General features: G+C 40.0%; 1 protein-coding gene and 1 long non-coding RNA gene across 2 annotated transcripts in view; one reads left to right on the top strand and one right to left on the bottom strand.

The window, feature by feature from the left end:
• The window catches only part of LOC120798486 (probable G-protein coupled receptor 158), a 59,448-nt gene continuing 37,494 nt past the window's right edge, over positions 1-21,954 (bottom strand). The window contains exons 6-13 of the mRNA XM_040142745.1: positions 19,361-19,470; positions 17,768-18,006; positions 11,691-11,829; positions 8,927-9,032; positions 4,649-4,795; positions 3,786-4,029; positions 2,437-2,993; positions 1-1,028 (exon numbers count right to left, since the gene is read on the bottom strand). Coding sequence (XP_039998679.1) covers positions 54-1,028; positions 2,437-2,993; positions 3,786-4,029; positions 4,649-4,795; positions 8,927-9,032; positions 11,691-11,829; positions 17,768-18,006; positions 19,361-19,470 — 2,517 coding nt within the window. The 3' untranslated portion in view covers positions 1-53. The remainder of the gene's footprint in view (positions 1,029-2,436; positions 2,994-3,785; positions 4,030-4,648; positions 4,796-8,926; positions 9,033-11,690; positions 11,830-17,767; positions 18,007-19,360; positions 19,471-21,954) is intronic.
• LOC120798487 lies at positions 5,684-7,307 on the top strand. Its single transcript, XR_005708709.1, has 2 exons — positions 5,684-6,401; positions 7,120-7,307. It is a non-coding gene; the product is annotated as an uncharacterized LOC120798487 (long non-coding RNA).

Here is a 21,954-nt window from a genome sequence, read left to right as displayed (position 1 = left end):
GCTGTCCTGTCCTGTCTGTGAATACAAAAAAAATGCAATCGTTGCACCAGTCATCATGCCCTCTCACCAGTGTCTTGCTCCTCAAAGTCCCAGGGGCAAACGTCAGCCATTTTTGCCCCACTGGTGACTGCAGGTTTGTAACTACTACTCAAAGAGCTCTCTCTCTTCCTCTCTGGTGAGGGTTTAGTTTTCTGAGCAAGGCTGTTATGTGAGGCCTCGGTCTCCTGGGAGGAAACGTCCCCCCTCCTAATCTCCATCACCTCTGGGTCTCTGGTGGAACTCCTCCGCCGCTCCACCGGACCACTGTAATCTGACGACTGGCTAACCCGCCTCCTCTCTGACGACGGCTTGCTGGAGGAGCTCCGCCTTTCTCTGCTTTTCTCCCTGCCTTTCTCCTTCTCCGCTTTGTGGTTGGACGAGCAGGAGCCTTTCCGTTTCTTCTTGTGTGTTGTGGGGCTGTTGCAGATCTTCTCCTGTTTAGGTGAAGGTGGGCTGGTGTAATCCCAAGGGCAGATCTCTACCATCAGGGAAGGAGGCTGTAAAAGGCTCCCTGTGGACTTGGAGTGGTCTGAGTGGAGACCCTTGGGTTTCCCATCAGTGGGTGTGACGCTTTTCTTACGCCTGATCCTGTCTGGGGAAATGGAATCTGTATCTCCCCCCAGCATGGGCTGCTCATCAAACTCCCAGGGGCACACATCCGGCTTGAGAGGCAGAGGTGACCTGGGCGGCCGAGATTTCCGTACTTCCCTGCTTTCCTCTTTTTCTCCTCCTTTATCTTTTGAGCGCCGTCTGTTAGAGGGGGACTGCCCTGTTTTCTGCCTCTGCTGGGACCGGCTACCTTTGGTGATTCCAGAACTGTTGCTGCCTCTCTGGCTGCCGGTGGTTTCTCCAGGAGCAATGGAAACATGTTTCTGGTTTTTTGCTTCAGAGGGGGTCTGCGGTTCTTCCAGGTCCCAGGGACAAACCTCGGACACATCGTAAAGGTTCTTCCCGATCTCAGAGCAAATGGACGGCTGGCTGCCACTCACCTGTTACAATCGAGCAGCAAGAAAAATGTTTGCAGAACAATCTCAACTCAAAATGTATTAAAAAAAATGAAAAATGTCAAACATATTTAAATATCTCAAGCTGATGTCTTCAATTTGTTTTGTCTGTCGAGCAGTCCAAAGCCCAAGTGGTACTAAGACAACAAAAATCAATCCTATATCATAGTCCACTTAGTAACTGATGGTCATCATGGTCATGTGGTATCAGGCGGTCATATATGGGGGGTAATGGTAACCCCTGTCTCTGTTCAAGGATTGTTTTTGGTATTTTACCATTGTAGTGTTTCGAGTTGTTGTATGTGAAATCATGCACCACTCCAGTTTTCCTCTCAGAGGGGCTCATGTGTTGAGGGTGTAGCAGACATTTTAAAGTGTTGAACGGTTTGTGGTAAATGGTGACTCCCTGTAACTTGGTGCTGTAATCAATGTTTTCACATTATCAATAGATCATATGACTACTCGTATGTGAAAGGGTCACTTGTAATGATGAGCCTGCTGATACATACCACCTCACTGTAGTTTTCCTAAGCTCAACTGAGCGTTTGAGCCTTCTCTTTGTTCAAGCTTAGTGAATTTAGTGGAGCATTTAGCAGCCAAAGAGCCAGATATGTCCATCAGAAGTTAGTGGAGACAAAAACAGAGCTAAAAGGAGAGTATTGGTGAAAATTGGACTTAGAGTACATTCAATAAATAAATGCTAATATTGCTCCCTATCTGCTTGAAGTGTAAACAGGCATCAGAGGCCTAACAAGAATAACTTTGCTATGTCAACTTAAAAAGTGATAATACGTATGTGTTGCGTTTACAGCTTGTTTCATGGGCACGTAGTCAGTTATTGCTAGTTTAAAGACAGGCCAGACCTTCTAAAATCCCAGCCACGTAAGGGAGCCCCACTGGGATGCTTCTGGTGGACCATCCTGGGCTAAAGTCTGGGCAGGATTCTCATTATCCACTCCTTGTATTCATTGGCCCAGACAAACAAACAAAACAAACAAGCCTCACCTCAAACTCACTATTCTCCTCCACATGAATAAGATATTTTGCACTGTGTAAGAGGACCTCCATGCACTGAGATGCAATTGAAAGCTCCAGAAAAAGAAACTAGTAATTGGAGCTTGAGTTGAGATTTTGAGTTAAGAACTACTATGTAAAGAATGCATTTTTGCTCAAAAGGTGTGTGATCAACGATCACAAAACAAGCAAAGCAAGCAAATCCTCACATTTGAGAATCTTGAAAAAGAATTTTTTTTTCTTCCATAAATTACCTGCCGTTGAACAGACTCGATGGACTAATTGATTAATCTACTAAATATTTCAGCACTAAAGCTAAAAAAACCCCAACAATTGCATCAATCAATTTGTATTTGGAATGTAAATTTGTAAAAATCACCTGTTGTTTCATGATGCCCATCTTCATTGGCGTCTTGGAATACTCCACTGACTGGCTGATGATCATTTTTGGATAATGTTCAGGCGTCTCATCCACCTCAGACAGCATACTCCCCTCTTGTCCCTTCAGACCCTTCTTACTGGCATCCTCCACACTCTGTGTCTTGTTGGTAAGCCCTGGCATCTTCTCCTTGGCACTAGCGATCACACTCAGAGACTTCTGCATTATGGAGGTCCGCAGGTGGACGGGTTTCTTCTCATGAGTTAAGTTGTGAGCGCTGGCCGATTTCCAGAACAGTGGAACAGATTCGGTGGACTCAGCTGGTTCCAGTCTCGGTGGGGTTGCGGCTGGTTCTAGCTGCTTCTTGGCATGTCTTCGGCCAATGAGCGAACCCAGAAGAGATCCTTCTCCACCGCTTCCAACAGGAGTCATTTTGTCCCCTGCCGTCGAGCCAGTTTGGCTTCCAGTCTCCTGATCCTGGTCACAAACGTGTTCATAGCTGAGTGACGTCTTCACGCCTGTGACTTTGTTATTCAGGGAGTCATCCCGAGGTTTGCCTGAGGGAAGAATAATCAGACTGGCATGAAATGGGGTAGATTCTGTAACATTACTTATTTTCTTCTAATTTTAAAATACAGTATAAATATAAAATTTTAAGGTTTTTTTCATTTTAGCCATGCTAGCAGTGGCTCTATGGATGGCAATGTCAGTCTGTTGGTCAGTAAACCGCTTTGGTCCATAATGAAATATCTCAACATTATTGGATACATTGCCATAAAATTTTGTAAAAATAAAATTGACATTGACGTTCCCCAGAGGATGAAGTCTTGTGACTTTCTTGTCACCCCCTGAATTTTTCTTCTAGCACCACCAACGGGTCAAAGTTTTCACCAGCAGAATATCTTTACATCTACTAGATGGATTGGCAGAATAATTTCATCCACATCATCAGTTCCTAGACGATGCAGTCTAAGTTGGTTTCTTTTTCAAAATCTTTTCAAAGGAGCATCGATATTAAAAAAAGAATGTACACAGCTTACTTCTCAATTTTGAAGTTTTTTAAAAGAAATTACTAAATTCAGACAAAACCAGTCACAAATGTTAGTTACATTTTGAATAAGGAATGTAAGTTTGCAGACTAGCAACTTTAAGAGATTTTGTGAAGAGTTAAAAATATAAGGTGAATTTTTAAGGATGCAGACATTTTAAAAAACCTACAGGCTCAAAGTCATCAAACAACCCAGTCGTGTACTTCATTTCAAAGGTGAAACTCAGTGATAGATTCTCTTAATTTCCATGCTGCTGGTATCACCCTGCCTGATTTTAACCAGGTGGAACCAGAGACTTACCGTGATGGCTTGGTTCAAACGGGTTTCTCTTCAAGGTGCTGCGGTTGCTGCCGTGTTCACTGCCGTCCTCACGGCTACACTGGCGATGTATGTGCATCGTCTCTGGGATCTCTGTTATTCGTTTCATTAGGGAGCGGCCCAGGCCTTTCTTGGAGCTGCGCTTCTTTTGGAGATGAGGGTTATTGGCAAGCATCTTCTTACGTTTGTAGACTTCTAGCTGGGCATACAGCTTCTTCAACTCATCCTGAAAAAGGAAGTAGAATATAAATGCTGGGCAGCTTTTGAATAATTAGGGTTTTACTCTGTAACTGATTCACATTTTGATGGTAAAATTTCAGGTTTGAATAACTCACATATGATGTACCTACAGTATATGGTATTGCTAGTTACTCATAACTGTATTTTTGAATTGTTATGGCAACTGGTAGCTTGAGGAATTTACAATAGTTTAGGAATTTTTTTGTGGCTTAAAACATGTCTACCATCACAGAAAATTATTACTATTAAAAAAACATTTTGCCATTGTTACGAACCAGTGGCATCGAATATCATCTAATAAGTGTTCCACTGAAGAATGTGGCATTTTTGTGGCTTCCTAGAATCAAAAATATTCTTTTAAGCTTTAATATACAAATAAGACATTTTTACGTATCATAGCCTCGTAAAATATTATTGCATACTGCCATTCAAAGCAGATCCCTATGTATTTTTAATGGTCTACAAGGATCTGTCTGTGACACTGTCTTTGTACAAATAGCAGGGAAGAGCAGGAGTAAAGAATACATGTTTAGACTAAGCCAGACTTAATATATAAGTCTGGCTTAGTCTTAATATCTTCTCCATGATTCTAAATGCTACTTCACCCTTATATCCTCAGGGTCCAAGCTATGCTCGCTCCAGGCCGAGGTGATGCTGTTGTTGAGGTAAGAGCCAGATCTTCCCATGTCCAACTCCTCCTCGTAGGCCTCTGTGGCAATATCATCCCTTGCCTGAGTCTCTTTGGACAGGAACTAAGACAGATGGAGAGCATGGTTGAAAAATAGCACACTGACCCTGCAGGAAGGCTGAGAAGAAGATACAAAATTGGAAATGTAGTTTCTAAAGCAACATGATCTCTGGCCAATAGGATTCCTCTGATTAGAGTTATTGTACAGACAGAATGAATACAATGCATTCAGATTATATTCAGATCCGTTCCCTTTTTTCACATTTTGTTATGTTGCAGCCTTATGCTAAAATCTTTAAATCTATTTTTCCCCTATACTACGCCCCATAATGACAAAGTGAAAACAGAATTTTAGAAATTTTTGCAAAGTTATTAAAAATTAAAAACTGAAATATCACATTGACATAAGTATTCAGACCCTTTGCTATGACACTTAAAAAGAGGTTCAGGTGCCTCCCATTTCTCTTGATCATCTTTGAGATGTTTCTACACCTTGATTGGTCTCCACCTGTGGTCAATTCACTTGACTGGACATGATTTGGAAAGGCACACACCTGCCTATATAAGGTCTCACAGCTGACAATGCAAAAACCAATCTGTGAGGTACTGGAACTTGTACAGGTACTGCCTGTAGAGCTCAGAGACAGGTTTGTGTTGAGGCATAGATCTTGGAAAGGCCAAAAAAAAAAAAAAAATATTCTGCTGCATTGAAGGTTCACAAGAGCACAGTGATCTCCATAATTCCTCAATGGAAGTAGTTTGGAACAACCAGGACTCTTCTTAGAGCTGACCGCCTGGCCAAACTGAACAATCGGAGGAGAAGGACCTTGGTAAGAGAGGTGACCAGGAACCTGTTGATCACTCTGGCTGAGCTCCAGAGATTCTGTGTTAAGATGGGAGAAACTTCCAGAAGGACAACCATCTCTACAGCACTCCACCAATTTTAGCTTTATGGCAGAGTGGCCAGATGGAAGCCTCTCCTCAGTTAAAGACACATGAAAGCTGCTTGGAGTTTGCAAAAAAAAAAGCATCTAAAGGACTCTCAGACTGTGACAAACAAGAGTATCTGGTCTGACGAAAACAAGACTGAACTGTTTGGCCTCAGTTCTAAGCTTCATGTCTGGAGGAAACCAGGCAGCGCTCATCGCCTGCCCATTACCATCCCAACAGTGAAGCATGGTGCTGGCAGCATTGTGCTGTGGGGGTGTTTTTTTTCAGCAGCAGGGACAGGGAGACTGGTCAGGGTTGAGGGAAAGCTGAACGGAGCAATATACAGAGAGATCCTAAATGAAAACCTTGTCCAGAGCACTCCGGGCCTCAGACTTGGCCGAAGTTTCACCTTCCAACAGGACAATGACCCTAAGCACACAGCCAAGACAACACAGGAGTAGCCTAGGGACAACTCTGTGAATGTCCTAGAGTGGCCCAGCCAGAGCCCGGACTTGAACTCAATCGAACGTCTCTGGAGAGACCTGAAAATGGCTTATAGTCGACGGTCCCCATCTAATCTGACAGAGCTTGAGAGTATCTGCAGAGAAGAATGGCAGAGAGTCCCTGAATCCAGGTGTGCTAAGCTTGTTTTGTCACACCCAAGAAGACTCGAGGCTGTAATTACTGCCAAAGGTGCTTCAACTAAGTACTGAGTAAAGTGTCTTAATACTTATGACAATGTGAGATTTCAATTTTTCCTTTTTTTTTTTTTTTTTTAAGTAAATTTGCCAACATTTCTAAAATTCTATTTTTGTTTTGTCATTATGAGTGTAGTTGAGTGGGGAAAAAATGAATTGAAATTATTTTAGCATAAGGCTGCAACATAACAAAATGTGAAAGTGAAGGGGTCAGAATATTTTCTGGATGCACTCTATGTTGGCTAAAAGGTTAATTTTAAGCTGGGCTGGAGGTTAACAGCCTTTTCCAGGGGCTTTCATGTCCAGTCAACTTTCTTTTCTGACTTTTTTTTTTTTTTTTTTTTTCTACTAAAAAATATTAACTGCAGAATATGAGAAAAATCACACCATAGGAGATTTTATATTTTTAATTATTGATTTTTGCATTCAATAATTACCTCTAAATTGATTTTGACCTAATTTCAATTCACGTTTTCTTCAAGTCAATCAAACAAGGTCAAACTAAACACAGTAACAACATGCCTTTTCCCATCTGATAGCAGGTAAATGCGTAGTACTAAGATGAGGAAAACCAATAATGCTAAATAAAATTACAATGATAGAAGAACTCAACTAGTTGAAAGTTGAGTCAAATTAAAACATTTAAATGTTACTCAGGTCATTGTCAATTTTTCTTTTAATTCTTTTTAAAAAAAAAATTATTTAATTCTTTGCAACTACGCAAGTTGTGCATAACAAATTCAAATTTTCTGCATTTCAGTGTTTGCAGCCACAAATCTCCTCCTCACTTGGATGTACTGAAACAAAAGGTGAGATGAGGTCAGATTATTAAAATAACACACAATAAACTGAGAATAAAGAATGATCCTTTAAAAGCAGTTTGATTTTGACTTGATTTCCCTGGCCAAATTGTCCCAGATTTGCTTGAATAATAAATGTAGGAACAAAGAGAGACCAAATATTTAGCTCAGATTCAGGAACAGACGCTGTGAGAGATTTGCATCCTCCCATTATGCTTAATTATCCCAGTGTACTCAACTGACTTGCACTTCTGAGGTGCCTAATTAAGAGAGAATGAAAGAACAGAGAGCACTGATGGTGTATAGCATTTCGTACACAGCAGGAGAATTAAATGTTTTCCATCAGACTTGAAAGATTGCACATAAAGACGCCTGTGGGAGTGCTTAGCTAAATGAAAATAACCACTAACGCAGTTTGAATGAGTTTAAGGTAATGGTAGCAAATGTGGCTGTGTATGTCTGTGTGTTCCAGATTGCTAATATCAAATGAAGCTAAGATGATTAATGAACTGTTGTGTATACAGGCTACAGTACAGCAGTAGCCCTGATGGGAAACTCTCTGTGCTGAATATAACCTCCATTACAAATGCAAGCAATGCGTTAAATACTATTATAAGAAAGAAAAGTAAGACTTTTACATTGATCTCATCCATGCAACACCTTCTATGCAAGCTGCTCTCTTCTATAGATTAGTTTCCCAATCAGGTATGTAGATATCTGAAATCTATGGAATTATAGTTGCACCCAAATTCTGAGCAAACAATCACACATTTTGAGCACAGGGAATGATTTTTTGCAAGTGCATAAATTATATTCTCATCATTAAACACGGATTAATCTAACGAGAGTAAACTAAAATCTATTTTGTTCTCAGTGAATGTACGCTATTAGCATTTTTGCTATTGACATATAATGCACAGTAACAACCTCTTTCACTCAGTTTTACTCATTTGCCTTCCCTAAAATAACCCTTTCTGTGCGCTTTCTGACCCATGGACACGCGCTCACATTGAGCTTATATGGATATGAATCTCCAAAAATCCAAATGCGAAGCCAACATGCAAAAAGATGTATTGAGCACAAAACAGATTTATGTTTTCCCACATTAAATTCCTCTTTGTGAGATAATAATTTCTCTACAAAATATAATTTATGCGACTGCAAAAAATGTCCTATAGGACATTCAGAATTTAGGCAAAAATATAGTTTCATAAAAACTTGGTCATGAATTTATGTGACATTTTAAACAAGGAGTTTGGTGGTCTCTTTAAGTGTTACGTAACAGCAGTGGCAAATAGTACAGCAGTAGATGGAATATAATAAGTACTCACATCATTTACTTAAGGAAAAATACCCATACAACAATGTTAAATGCTACAAGTAAAAGTCATGCTTTCAAAATCTTACCTAAGCAAAAGTAACAATATTTCCCTCTGAAATGTAGTATAGTAGAAGTATAAAATGGCAGAAAATCGAAATACTCAAGTTAAGTAAAAGTGCCTCAAAATTAAGTACAGTAATTAGTAAATGTACTTAGTTATTTTCCACCACTACTCTACAAGGTATATTTTCTGCTCTTTCGACCTTTGTGTATGCTGCATTTAGGCACAAATTTATTTCAACATAATTTGAGGTCATGAATTAATGTAAGTTTTTAACATTGAGTTTGGTGGTAGAGCCCTTGAATTTGCTTCTGTTAACCGTAAACTAACAGCCCACAAAGATTATTACTGACATGGTTCATGAGCGCCGGGAACAAAAGTTTACCTTTGGAACAAGCAGCAGGCTCAGAGTCACAGTCACAGTCAGATGAGTGTGAGCAAAGAACAACATGAGCATCCAGTCAGGGTGTAGTCCCGGCACCAGAGAGAACCTGCAGGAAAACGTCAACAGGGTAGAATCTGTTCACTCACCAGCACTTTATCAAAGTATGTTTTAAAGCAAATTGAAATTAGTTTGTATCGTCTGTGAAAAATATACACAGCGACATGTACACACACAGACATTAAAAGCCGTCTTTTCCTCTCTGGATGTGAACCGAATGAAATTTACCACAACACCCAAAGCAACCTCCACTTTAAAAAAAACTAACTGTAGGCCTAAAAGCATAACTGAGTGAAAATGATAAAAGTAGTAATTTATTGGAACCAGTTCCCTCCTTTTGAAAGACAATCTGTGGAGGTTATGAAAGAGTTGTTCACCATAATTCATCAGAGATCCACCAAGGAGGCTCAGAGGTCATTGGCCCCTTTACTCACAATAATCACTCTCACATTCATTATTCATATTAGACATCCGAAAGCATAGTGTGTGTGTTTTCATCGTCCCTACCCCACCACACAAAAACATCACATCCCAGACAAGTCCAGCCTTATCTCTGGACTGCAGCAGCAGGCTGACTCTGTCAGCTCACCAAAAAAAAGAAACACTCCAATGTTTTATTCCCCAGCAAGCGAGAACAGCTTGATTTATAACGGTTTCACACCACTGATGAAGGTGTACCCACAGGACCTTTCATTTTCTTAGCAGATTAAAAGGATGTGATCTTTTCCTTTTCGTCCCCTGAAAACAATAGACTGCTGCCTAAACGAAAGAATATTCAATCAGGAAAAATTTTATTGGAGAAAGTGTGACAAATGGAATTTTTTTCCCAAGGCTCCTGCCTTCAATCACCAGACCAGTTTTATTCCCTCTGTAACAGGCTGACAAAGTATTCTGTGGTTTAGAAATCCTCTAAAAGTTTGACAATAAGTACTTGCAACATTCTTTAATCACTGTAGTTTCCTTTTCAATTCAGATAGTCAAACCCTATTTATTCTAACACAGGCACATAAAAACAGCTTGTTCAAGATACAGTGTTAGCTCCCAAGAGGCTAACAAGAATGCATAGTTGTATGTGAGTCAGAATTTACCAAGTAAAATCCGATTTCACAGTTCAAAATGATTCAATCATTATAATTGACGGGTCGGGCAGTCATTTTTTTCAAACCTGCTACATGTATTTCAAGCTATGTGAGAGTTTTATTTTTCAAAACAAATTGAGCTGTATTCAGCAATATTGTAAGATCTATTGTAGGATGACTGAGAAGATGTTTTATGCATTCCAATCAAATTGTAAGTCCCTGCAAGCTGATTTTCATGCAGCAAATGAAAAATACAAAAAACACCTTCTTCCAACCAGCTTCGGGTGTACTTTGCAAAATATTTGGCCCATGTTGTCTGCAAGATGCTCAAAGTGCATCCAAAACAGACATTTTTGATATATTTAGCTTATTATTGTTGTTATGGCTAACACATTGCTAACAGTTGCCTATTTACAGAACCAGCATACATGTACAAACATTAGCATTTCCTTAGAGATGTTGTTTGTTTCTTGCCACCTGATGAATGTAAGTATAATAGTCTCTCTATTTTCAGCTCTATTTAGTCTCCACCAACTCCTGAGGGAAATATTTGGCTCTTTAGCTGCTCAATGCTTCGCTATTTTCACCAGCTAATTGCTAACTTTTTCTGTCTATTGGTGTTGGGAGTGTATTGTACAGTAGGTTTAACACAGTTTTGTCACTGAAAACAGCTGCCTGCTATGACAGGCTATACTCTGAAGACAGTAGTTAGAATGAACAGAGTGAAAGAAAATTGTGGGCCAAAAAATGAAAATTATGAGCTAAAAGATAATAAAATGCTCTGTCTAGCTAAGGGCATTTAAGAGTGGGGTGTCAATTATCTGTAAGCTCATCACTACATGTTACCCCTGTCCCATTGCATCTATCTTATTAATAAAAAAATATTTTGACAGTGCAGCTTTAAGGATAGCCCCACAATTTGGAATCCAGTAAACAACTCAATGAGCCATTACATGCCTGAGGTTTGGGTAATGTCTGGCTTTATTTTAGCCCATACTTGAAGGTATTTTCAAGAAAATGAATGACAGTTACTGAGTTATAAAAGAACTTTTAAAATACTTCAAAAGGTTGCCTAATTGAATGCAAAACTGTAACTAAAGCAGTTGTTTTCCAGCTCTTTGAGAGACAGACAGACAGTTACACTGCACAGAGAGTTTATTTTGGGCTCTGGCTCAGTAGATCTACACTGCGTTTCTGCCTTGGGAAGACATTTTTTCACTTACCTCCTTTCAAATGGCGTACAATGTGCTCTGCTGACACTGTTCATTTCCCTGATGAAGGCAGCGGGTGAACTCTTTGCTTTTCATCTGACATGTTCAACACTTGTAATGGCCATGCTAACAGGCAAATATCCGCATGATTATGATTAAACAACAGCTTGTGCAGCAACAAGGGGTAAAGTCGTCTAAGCCCCTTCCCATTAATTGTGCCATTTCCACATTATGTGTCAGCTTTGTTTCATGCCTCTTTTATGTCCCACTCTCTGTATCTTAACCTTTTCTTCCTCTCTCTCTCGGTCGGAATGCAAGAGGACAAAATTTTGCCATTCATTTCTGACTACACATTGCTTTCTCTCACTTACTGTTCATGCCGACTAATGCCTGCTCCACCCCATTTTCTTTACTAACCTGATGATGTGGAAGATGGCCGATATGAGGAGCTCATTGTAGATGGCCACAGCCATGTAACGTGGCTCGTGGAAAGCCGAAGGTACAGTGCGGACAGCATAGCAGAGGTACACGCCCCACAGAAGGAACAGGAACTCCGCTGGGCAACACAAGAAACAAACAACAAAAGGGTCACAGAAATGATTAGATGGACATCACCTAATTTAAACTTGTTATTGTCTTTAACTTCTTTTTCATAATTATTGTTACTGTCATTATTTCCCACTCAGAAAGTAAGATTACTTAGCATAAAATGCCTCCTGTGTAGCAAGCATTTGTCTTTGCTTTGTCAACAATATACCAACTCACTTGGATCTGTCCAAGGTCAAATAAACCCTTCCAGCATCTTTAAAATTTACTAAGTAAAACGTTGCATCTACTTTGTTTAACCCATACACAAACAGAGATGAAAAAATGCAAAATACTGGTTTTAGGGGGGCTAATCTATCCACCCAGCTAGCCAAATATGGCCAGTACACACAGATTTTAGTCTACTGTAGGTCCATGGGGACACGACGATACCACACCAAGCAACCCGACTGTAACGAAAAGAAGTTGGAATTCTCCCTAAAACCAGAATTTATTTATACTTCTCTGTTTGTGTATGGATTAAACAAATGACACACAATGTGTCAATGAGCTTTAAACATGTTTATAGATGAATTTTTTTTAACCTTTGGACAGACCCAGACACTGTTTCTTCATGTTTCCAGTATTTATGCTAAGTTAAGCTAATCACCTCCTGCTCTGTACTTAACGGACAGACATGAAAGTGGTATCAATTGTCTCATCTCCCAGAAAAGAAATCCTAAGATGTATTTTTGAAAATGTTGAACCTATTCCTTTGTGAACTAAATGTGTCTGTTTAACTGCACTACTGTTATACTGTTATACCCCATATTAACGCTTTAACCCAGCTTTGACACGAGACATTGACAGTGTCGACTGCAATAATGTAGTTTCAAATTTAGCAAGATTTCTCCATGTTTGAAGTGTTTCCCCCAAGTGAAGCAGCCTCAACAATCTCACCGAGGTCTCACAGCCTGACTGCAATTTACAGCGAAGATCTATTTAAAACGCTGGATGTCTTCATGGTTATCAACATATTTCAGAATATACACTATAGTATATGCGCAGAGCAAGCTCATTATCATCTTAATTGTCAGTGTAATGACATTTTAAAGAACAGCAGTTGCAAAAATCAATAGTAATTATTTTGGATGTGATGAAGAGGATTCCTTTCGGGTTGCTGCATTTTGAAGGTATGAAATTATGTCCTGGTGCAGTCTAATACATCTTGTACTTGATGCTCTCTGGTGTAAAACAAAAAGAGGCTGCTTCTTTTACTGCTAGTAGAAAAAAATAATACATTTAGCAGAACATGCCTCCTGTGTAGCTAGCATTTGTCTTTTAACTTAACAATGTACAAACTCAACCTTAAGCGTTAAATTTCAACATTTTTGGGCAAAAACACACATTTACTTTCCTTCACAGATCTAAATAAAAAAGACTAATACCACTCTCGTGTCTCTGAGTTAAATACGAAGCTGGAGCAGAGAGGTGCTTAGCTTAGCCTGGCATAATGAAAGGAAACAGGGGGAAGCAGCTAGCCTAGATCTGTCCAAAGTCAAAAAATAACCCTTCCAGCATCTCCAAAGCTTACTTATTAAGAAATCGCATCTCCTTTGTTTAACCCATACACAAAAACAGAAATGTAAAAATGCTACATTGTGTTTTTAGGGGAGCTATTCTATCCGCCCAGCTAGCCAAATATGGCTAGTAAGCACAGATTTTAGTTTACTGTAAGTCTATGGAGACACGACAATACCATCGCTACCTCCTGCTCTCTGGCGTAGAACAAAAAGATGATGCTTCATTTACTGCTAGTAGAAATTTTTATACATTTTTAAATAAAACATATTTTAGTTTAATTTACTGTATATGAAAATTCCAAATAAACATCACCAAGTCAGAGTTTTTCCTCTGTTACAATCTATGCAAGCTTGTTGTTTTGTTTGCAGGCAGCACCAAGAACTGCGTCAAGGACTGTGTTGGCATATGAGACCATAAAGTCTTTACAGTGATTACAGGCCATTAATATTCATGAATAGGCCTAGTCTATAAATCATCACTAATTACATGGTACTTAGCCTCTGAATCAGGATGCATGGAGAGCTGCTTGCAATAGGGAAATGATAACAATTCCAAATAATGCAGATTAATTGTGGATTCAGATTAATTGTTTATTGCTGACATTATCAATACTGTTTTGCATCAACTCTGTTTTGCTTCGTATTTCAGGACTTAATAGAATGATTTATTCATTTTTAGACAGACATATGTTCCCTTGTCTGTTTTATGACAAAATAAGCGAAAACACTGAAAAAAATTAGATTAATTTTTACAAACATGACGTGCCCTATCACTTGTGCATTGTTAAAAATCATTCAAAGGGTGCTTCCTGTCCTTCACTGTAGATTCAGCGCACCAGTGTGTTGTCATTGGCTTTCAGAGCGAACAGCAGGACTCTTTCATTTCCTGTGTAGTATGCACACACAAACACACACCGACACACCCACCTACACACACACACACAAAGATGCAGAAACACAAACAGACAGATTGTTGTGCTGTGGCATGCACACACACTTTCTCTGAAGATGCTTCTGTTCTTCTGTCCTGTCTCCAGAGTGTCCTTAGCTGTCCTCCCTTCACCAGCTCTCTCCTTCTCAAGTTCCCCCTCTCCTCAGCTGGTGGAAAACTCTCTTTGCATCATTGCCCACATCCCTACAAGCTTCATACTTCACAGGCTCCTCTTTTCTTTTTCCCTGCCAGTCCCGTCTCTCTGTCTGCCTATCGGTTTTCATAGGCAGACCAAGCATTTCTCAGGGATCCATCCTATCCCTCTTCCAAACACGATTAGTCTCCCCTGCTGTCAGACTGGCTTCAATGAGGTGCCCATCATTGCCTCCTGCTTCAAGAATCTGTCATTAGGAAGTGACTGTGATGTGCACACACAAGGCCATCTGGGTCTTGAGAGATCCTTGACGGATAGTGCCTGCAAATTCTCAACATCCAATAACTCTTGTTATAATACTTGTTAGCTGGTCAGTGTTAAAAGTTCTGGTCATTTTAGGGACTGTGTGAAAAATATTAGTTGAGGAGATGGGGTCAGAAAAGTGTTTTTATTTTTTGGGTTTGGGTTTTGGGTTTTGTTGCTAAAGGGTTGGTTGCAGAGGGTGGTTGTCCAAAAATGCCTTTTGGTGTGCACCATTGACCATAACGGTGAGTTTTACCATATTGAGAGGACAGCAATCATGTCTCAAGTGCAGGGTCCAAAACAAATAACTCTGCGTGCCAAGTCAAAAATAAGGTTCAGCCCGCATCGCCATTCAACTAACTTTTGTGCAGTCCCTAAAGGGCTGCTACTACAGGTCTCAACTGGAAACGTTCGGGATAACTTAGAATATGAAGAAAGTTTTAAAAATAAAAAAAGTAATCCTTAGAGCCTGCTTCACTTTCATTTTATGTGTGGCTTGGTTAGAAATATATATAAAGAATGATCTATGGATTAATGTGAATCAAAAGAGAGGGAAACTCAAAGTGGTGAGAGCAGAGTATAAAGGCTACGATTATGTAACAAAGCAGAACCCAGTATGGGGACTCAAGCTGCGGGAGCAACAATATAACAGATACACATTGAAAAACATTTCAGTAAAGCAGTTAATTTCACTTCAGTTTGGATAACAAATCCTACAGATTGTGGTAAATAGCCTGCTATTATAATTGGATTTGCCTCCATATGTTTAATGATGTTACATATTACATTACATCATTTTTTCTGTGATAGATTATTGTCCTGTCAAAACTTATAAACTAGGTTCAGCTTCTGGAGAGACCTCGGAGATATTGTTGTGGTAAAGTGCCATATATACAAATGAGACATTTAAGGATACCTTCTGCCCTCTTGAGGTATTCTGCTTTCATGCTAGTGGCAGCCCTCGTTGCTGTAAGAGAAGGGCTCTCCATCTTGTTTATTAGAGCATTCCAGTGTTACCCAAACATTTAGTACTGTTCATTAAACTGTTCGTGTGGGAAAAGCTGAATCAAACAATGGGCAATCGAAATTCTTAAAATTCACAACCGCATCCATTGAACCTCAAGTTCAGGGCAGAGATTTTTCAAATAGCTGCTTTGAAGTTAGGGCACTCAATAAACAGACCTATAAAAGCACATTGCTACTACTACAACTACTAATAATATTAATAATAATAATAATAATAATAATAATAATAAGAAGAAGAAGAAGAAGAAGAAGAAGAAGTATTCTTATTCTTCTCATTATTATTATTATTATTATTATAACTTTATTCAGACAGCAACTTTGAAGCAAAGATGCAGCCCAGAGTGCTTTGACAAGATTAAAAACAAAATAATGTCTTTCAGCAAGCAGCCTGCATTTTTTGGAGCACTTTATGGCTTGCTTAAAGGGGTAGCTCTATTTATCTCCAACAAGAAGCAGAGGAGTTTATCACATTTCTACATGATCGAGATTCCCCTGGCCTTTACCTCTTTATTACTGTGAACTGATGTGAACAACAATAGATGCATTGTGCGTGAGACTTGCAAATGTCAAGATACAGTTTAAGAACTTCAAACATTCGCCTCCATTTGTGTGCAAATCATTTGCTGTCAGTACCACCAGCTCCCATAAGGCATAGGAGAAGACTGAACAGCCCACAATAGATGAGTCGCCAGTGGTGCAGCTTCACTATTGAAACTCAATTCTGTGAGGTCGGAGAGTGTCTTTTTGCCGGACTGTGTCCATCATTTTCTGAACTGTGGCAGACTGTTTACCTTTTGAGCACGCTGGTACAGGAGCCTCAGGCTTTTAATGCATTTTTCCTTACCAACTTTTTTTCAGTGATGTCAACAGTCCCACCAGAAAAGGTCGCATAATAGACTCTCTCAAGAATATCTGTCAGAAGTATTTTTCTTACATTTCTATGCAGTTTCATGTCATCTAAGAAAATTGTTCAAATTGTACTAAAAGAACTCCAGGGAACATGTGGCATATCACAACACGTTAATACTGAAAGTGACAATGTATGTTTCATGAGAAAAGTTAGTGAAAGAGCACCTGTGCTTAAAAAGTTATTTGACACCCCCTGAAAATCTAGTTTTTCTATACCTCCGGTGCTTTAACTTCTCACTTTGCTACAGTGATACAGAAGTATCATTGGGTGTGGTTATAGGTGCAACAGAGCACACTTCTAATCCACACTTTCAAACTAAAACTGAAACTTTCAACCAGACCGGGGAGTCTGGAGTTTTCTGGTAAACAAACAAAAGTTATGTTTACATTCAATGTTTCACACCAAACACTGAGGCCTAACAAATATACAAACTGCAATTCTTTCCTCACAAAACCTTTGCAAAGATGATATTGGAAATATTTTGAATCGTGCATTGTTTACACCCATATTCACTTGCTAGCAGTCTTCTCCACTGCCTTTGTTGGCATTGCTTTGTTCGTTGTCATGTTACCACCACCCGTAGATCCTTAATGTGAAACCATTGGCAGGAACGTGTACCTCGTCACCAGCGTCCTTGTGCACATGCACAAAAAAATAAAAAAGGAGACCCACTCTTAAAAACATTGCTCCATAGCACTACCAGTGGTCAGAAACTTTGCAGGGTACCTTTAAGTTACTCTTTAATGTGTAAATTTACAGACAGAATACAAGATACCATTTGAAGCAGTTTTTAGCAATGAGTAAATTTCAAGTATTTACAACCAAAATGTTCCAGTGTTCCACTAGTGTTACCAAACATTTTTTCCACCTCACCGTGCCCATAGATTTTTCTAAACGGAAAGTTTCTAAACTAAATTTAATCTTAAACCTCACCCAAGCAGCCTAAACCCAAAGGCTCCTTACAGTTAAGTGGTAAGCGGCGCTTAATTTTCCTCAGTCTGGAATCTTTCTTGTTCTATATACATTACTACACATTGGGGACATGAAAACACAAACACTTACCAACAGCCATCATGTAGTCCCATCGGTCAAGCAGACACATGCTGAACTGTAGTCCCTCCGGGGTGAGGCCTGCAGCGATCAGGGCCCGACTCAGCTCAGGGTTCTGGCACACAGCTGATGTCCAGGCCACCAGGAACCACAGCACCACCAGCAGAATTACCGCCAGCAGCCGCATGACGCGCCAACTGGTCATGTAAGGTGTCCTCTGGGCCGTGCGGGACAGGAACACCTTTAACACCCTGCGAGACATGCACACTCGAATTAAAAGGAGCAGGGAGAAAAGATGCTGTTATTTCAGTTCATTGTTGTTTGTTAAGTATGCTCGGTTTAATTCACGGTGTAATATCTCGTGCTGCAGGGAGAAATAAATGGATGGCAGAATGTCTGAGAGGAGAACAGGAATATAGACCTTTTTGGTTTTTTACAATGTGCAGGGAAATTTAACCACTTGGAATTTTCTTATGGGTGTCAGCTTTTAGGTTTTCTTTAGCTGACAGTGGTTGGTAAGATATTGTAAAGACAAAATGCATACAGTGACAGTTTATTTATAAGTACATGTCCACAAGACAATAGCGACTATGTAAAGGGAATTAAAATTGCAACACATCAGCCAGATTAATTGCAGTAGCATAAAGTGATCTGATGCTAGAGAAGTAGAGCTATATGGGGAGAAAGATGCCATGGACTCCAGAGATACAGAGAAGTAGTCAGTTCTCTGTTTATAGTGCCTTCTCTTGACCACACTGTGACAAATCTATCTCATGTCTGGTATATTCAGTGGGGCCAGGCTGTAAGAGGTTGCCCTCGGGACACACTTCACACGCAGGGAGCTTGGAATAAAATCAATTTGATCATTTTGCCAAGGGAACACTTTGGCCGGCCTTTGACCCCCTTCTCCCATCTCAGCAACACCTGCTCGGAGCTGTAGGGCAGGAAGTTAGTGTTTGTGTGTGTGTGTTTGTGTGTGTGTGTGTGTGTGTGTGTCTGAATAGATACTTCAGCAGGCAGAAGCTGGTAGACCCGACCTGACGTGAAATTCAAGTGTGCTTATTGGCAAGATTGCATGCATATGTGTGTGTGTGTGTGTGTGTGTGTGTGTGTGTGTGTGTGTGTGTGTGTGTGTGTGTGTGTGTGTGTGTGTGTGTGTGCCTGCACAAGTGTGTGCCTGCACAAGTGTGTAGTCTGAGACAGGTGAATTATTGAGACTTAGAAAAGCTAATTAATAGGGCAAGTTAATAGGAGGAGAGCAGAAGAGATAGGAGAGAGGAGAGGGGACATGGGAAAGAGGAGAGGAGAGGAGAAAAGGAGAGAAATGGAGAGGACAGGACATAAGGAGGAGACAAGGAGAGGAGAAGAAAGGAGATAGAGAGAGAGAAGAGGAAAGGAAATAATATGACAAGGTGATGAGAGGAGAGAAGGAGAGGCTTGTTTATTTTTAATTATATCTTTAAGTTTGTTGTTTTCACTTAAGTTTTCTACTCTAGAGAGAGGAATCATTCAGAGGAAGGGGATACAACGTGCAGGAAATCTCACTCATAATGATTACCAGTCTTTTGTTCCACTGCTTGTAGTTTGTATCTTAGTTTCCATTACCTGTACAGTTTGAGGATGATGGTGCCGTACATGATGGCGAAGCCCAGGAGGCGAACCCACCTCAGCAGGATACATCGAAACACACTGGGATGGAAATACAGGATCATCACCTGCAGGGTGGTAGAGCAGTGTTAGTGTTCAAACACACTCAGGGGACACACTGATTATTTTATACATTATTTATTCTCTTGTAAGCGGTGAATCATCACATCCTCTGCTGTCATATTCCCCTCATATTCATGGAAGGAATCAGAAATGAAAATGAGGTGTCTGCAGCATGTGAGAACCAGAGCTGGAGGCAGATTTGGCCAGGCAGATATCTCACGCCTCCACAGCTCCCACTGACATCTCTTAGCTGTATGTTGTTCATATGTCAGCTGCCAGAACATATTAGAAATGAGAGTTTGAAGGGTTAGTTTCTATATCTTAGTGGCAATATTTAACAATCTCATCTTCCATATGTCCGTATGATTGACTAAATCTGGGTATCTGTATTTGCCTGTTGATTTGTCTTGGTCCATGCATGGACATGAACATGTGTTCCTTTGCACACGTACAGATGAGGGTGTCATTTATGATTCTCTGCCTGATTTGGAATAGAACAGAGAATTTACCAGTGACTGATCAAATGTCAGCCGTTTTCTGCTTGGTTTGAGGTTTATTTGCAAGTATTACTGTTAAATATGAGGCTGCGACAGAGACTGAGGAGACAAGTCTCACGTACCAAGCTATAAAGATCAGAGCTTCCATTTGCACGTCTATTACAGCCGCGCTTCATTTCATCACTGTGTATCTCGGTGGGAAGCCACATGTCAAATTGACCTGAGTGAAGCTGAAGATTCAGCGCAGTGACTCCGTGCTCTTTTCCACTGGAGCAAAGAACACCTGCTTCGCTCACTGAGTGGATACACACCCTCCATAGCGTTTAAGCATGACTCCTTCCTGAGTCTTGTTTAAATGTGCTCTGCATTGATTCACACATAGAATACATACAGTAGGTACTCAAGTTATAAGTCTGATGATTTCAGACTGTTGAAAGCCTCATTTAAGTCGCATGATTGTTGTGCATGGAAGTTGCATGATGAATGATGAATATTACAATACAAATGTATAATGTGAGAGGGGACCGGTCATAATCAGAACTTTTATTCAAAAAGATACAGATATAAAAAAGACATCTCTTTCAAAAGAGGTGGCCAGGGGTACAAGTATTTCATCTATCTGTCACTGTCTTTGATATACACCGATGAGCCACATAGAAATATGAGCAGTCATTATGAGTTGTGTTTCACTCAACAAGTCCTCCAACCTAAACAGCCATATAGGTCATTAGTCCCTATCCTCGAATACAAACCAGACCAGGAGCATACCAGCGGGAGGGGTACTGGACCGAAGTTGTCATGGTAACAATAATATGATTGGTAAGTTTTAGGCACCAAAATGACTTGTTTAGGTTTAGGGAAAGATTGTGGCTTGGGTAGTGATTGTTAGAGGATCTTCATCATCATGGTTAAAATAATAAACACGCAGTTAAGGTTGTGGAATGGACAACACTGAGAACTGGTTTTCACATGGGCAACAGAACTCTTTTACTGCTAAATGACCACGCCATCTACCAGTTAGTTGCTAAGTATGTCTGTCTGTCATTTGGTGCTGGAAATGTAGCATACAGTGGATTTTTAGAGCGACATAGTAAGAGTGGTGAGACTGAACCAAAACAGTAATGCCGTGGGCTGTAAAACCAAAACAATGAGCTAAAAGGCACAAGAACACTCCCAAGAGCTGCTGAGTTGGGGATAATTCTCTGTGGGTTTGCCGCTACGAGTGACTCCTTTCACATTTCACACATTCATTTGATCCATTGTTAATATGAAAGTACCCATTAGAGCTGCTTTAAAGGATAGGTTCACATTTTAGTTTTAAGTTTATCTTAAAAAAACACTGACATGCCCGTATAATAATCAAAAGGGTTACTGTTCGCTGTAAGTGTTCCTGCTGTCAATACCGGGCACAAAAAGATCTCCTCCTCGCACAAAGTAAATGTAAGAGATGGTGATAAAATCCAAAGTCCTGGTTTTGTTCAAAAATACATTCCAAAGTTTATCTGAAGTTAATATGAGGCCTAAGCAGTCTGACTTAGACCTGTCAAATGGTTTTTTCCATAGTGAGTCTTGTTAGTATGCTGGCATGGACAGTGTTTCCTTGCTGGGCTGCAGTGAAGAAATTGATACCAAAAGACTCTAACTGTGGAACCTTGATTTGAATAAATAAGACTGCTGAAATTTCATATTACCTTCAGCTGAACTTCCGAAGCAATTTTTACACAGAATGATGAATGTGGATTTTTTCCTTAATCCTGTTCATTGAAATTACTTCAAAACTTGAATCTCTTTGCAGCCAGTATGGACAGCAGGAACAATTACAGTGACCAATAACTCTTTTAATATACATGTAAGAACAGTTCTGAGATTTGAAAAAAAAAAAATGTGAGTCTATCCTTTAAATTTACAATTAAGAGGGCAAACCTTAACATTTACCCCCCCCCCTTTAGTACCTTTTATAGGAGTTTGGTGCAGTGAAGTGTGTTAAAACAC

The sequence above is a fragment of the Xiphias gladius genome, chromosome 14 (assembly GCF_016859285.1).
Source record: "Xiphias gladius isolate SHS-SW01 ecotype Sanya breed wild chromosome 14, ASM1685928v1, whole genome shotgun sequence".
Lineage (NCBI taxonomy): Eukaryota > Metazoa > Chordata > Actinopteri > Istiophoriformes > Xiphiidae > Xiphias > Xiphias gladius.
This window is presented reverse-complemented; position numbering and strand designations above follow the sequence as displayed.